This window comes from Apteryx rowi, unplaced genomic scaffold (assembly GCF_003343035.1).
Source record: "Apteryx rowi isolate R43461 unplaced genomic scaffold, aptRow1 scaffold_2698, whole genome shotgun sequence".
Taxonomy (NCBI): domain Eukaryota; kingdom Metazoa; phylum Chordata; class Aves; order Apterygiformes; family Apterygidae; genus Apteryx; species Apteryx rowi.
The window spans coordinates 2,580-3,537 of record NW_020449083.1 but is presented as its reverse complement, the minus strand read 5'-3'; the positions used below and the strand labels follow the sequence as shown (position 1 = coordinate 3,537).

Sequence of the window (958 nt, the reverse complement as noted above, 5' to 3'; positions counted from 1 at the left end):
CGGGGGGGGCGCCCCCCCTTTGTCCCCTGACCCCCGCCTCCGTCCCCAGCGACCAGGTGGCCCCCAGTGCCACCTTCTGCAAGGTGTACACCCTGACGCCGCTGCTGAGCAACAACCGCGAGAAGCGGGGGCTGGCGCTCGACGGCAAGCTCAAGCACGAGGACACCAACCTGGCCTCCAGCACCATGTGAGGGCACGCCGGGGGCAAACGGGGGTCTGTGGGGCAAATGCGGGGGCCTGGAGGGGCAAATATGGGGTCAGGGGGTGGTAACTGTCCCCCCAGAGAGTCTCCAGCACCATGAGAGGGCAGGTTCAGGGGCAAATGAGGGTCCAGGTGGATAAACACTTCCTTGTTGGATCTCCAGCACCATGTGGGGGCCACGCTGGGGCAAATTGGGCACCTGGGGGGCAAATATGGGGTTTTGAGTAGCAAATACGGGGTCTGGGAGGGGCAAATGTCCCCCCAGGGAGTCTCCAGCCCCATGTGAAGACAGGTCCAGGGGGCAAAATGAGGGTCCGGGGGGCAAATACGGGGTCTAGGGGGACAAACGTCCCCTTGTTGGATCTCCAGCGCCATGCGAGGGCTGGGCTGGGGGACAAATGGGGGCCTGAGGGGCAAATATAGGGCCTGGGGGGGCAAATATCCCCCTCCCCCGTGGTATTTGCCCCCCTTTCCCGGGGTATTTGCCCCCTTGGGGGTGCGTTTGCCCCCCTCACCATCTCCCGCAGCGTCAAGGAGGGGGCGAACAAGGAGGTGCTGGGCATCCTGGTGTCCTACCGCGTCAAGGTGAAGCTGGTGGTGGCCCGTGGCGGGTACGTGTCCCCCCCCCGAGCCCCCCCCATGTCCCAGTGTCCCCCCATGTCCCCTCTGTCCCCTCATGTTCCTCCCATGTCCCACTATTGCCCCATTTACCCCAATATCAGCATGTCCTCATGTCCCCAGATGACCCTGTGCATG

At 64.2% G+C, this 958-nt stretch overlaps 1 protein-coding gene across 1 annotated transcript in view; it reads left to right on the top strand.

Annotated features, from left to right (window-relative positions):
• Nucleotides 1–5: 5 nt before the first annotated feature.
• LOC112967211 (beta-arrestin-2-like) overlaps nucleotides 6–958 on the top strand; it is a gene marked incomplete at both ends in the record, with an annotated part of 3,242 nt that continues 2,289 nt past the window's right edge. Inside the window, 2 exons of the mRNA XM_026068139.1 lie at nucleotides 6–187; nucleotides 730–817. Coding sequence (XP_025923924.1) covers nucleotides 6–187; nucleotides 730–817 — 270 coding nt within the window. The remainder of the gene's footprint in view (nucleotides 188–729; nucleotides 818–958) is intronic.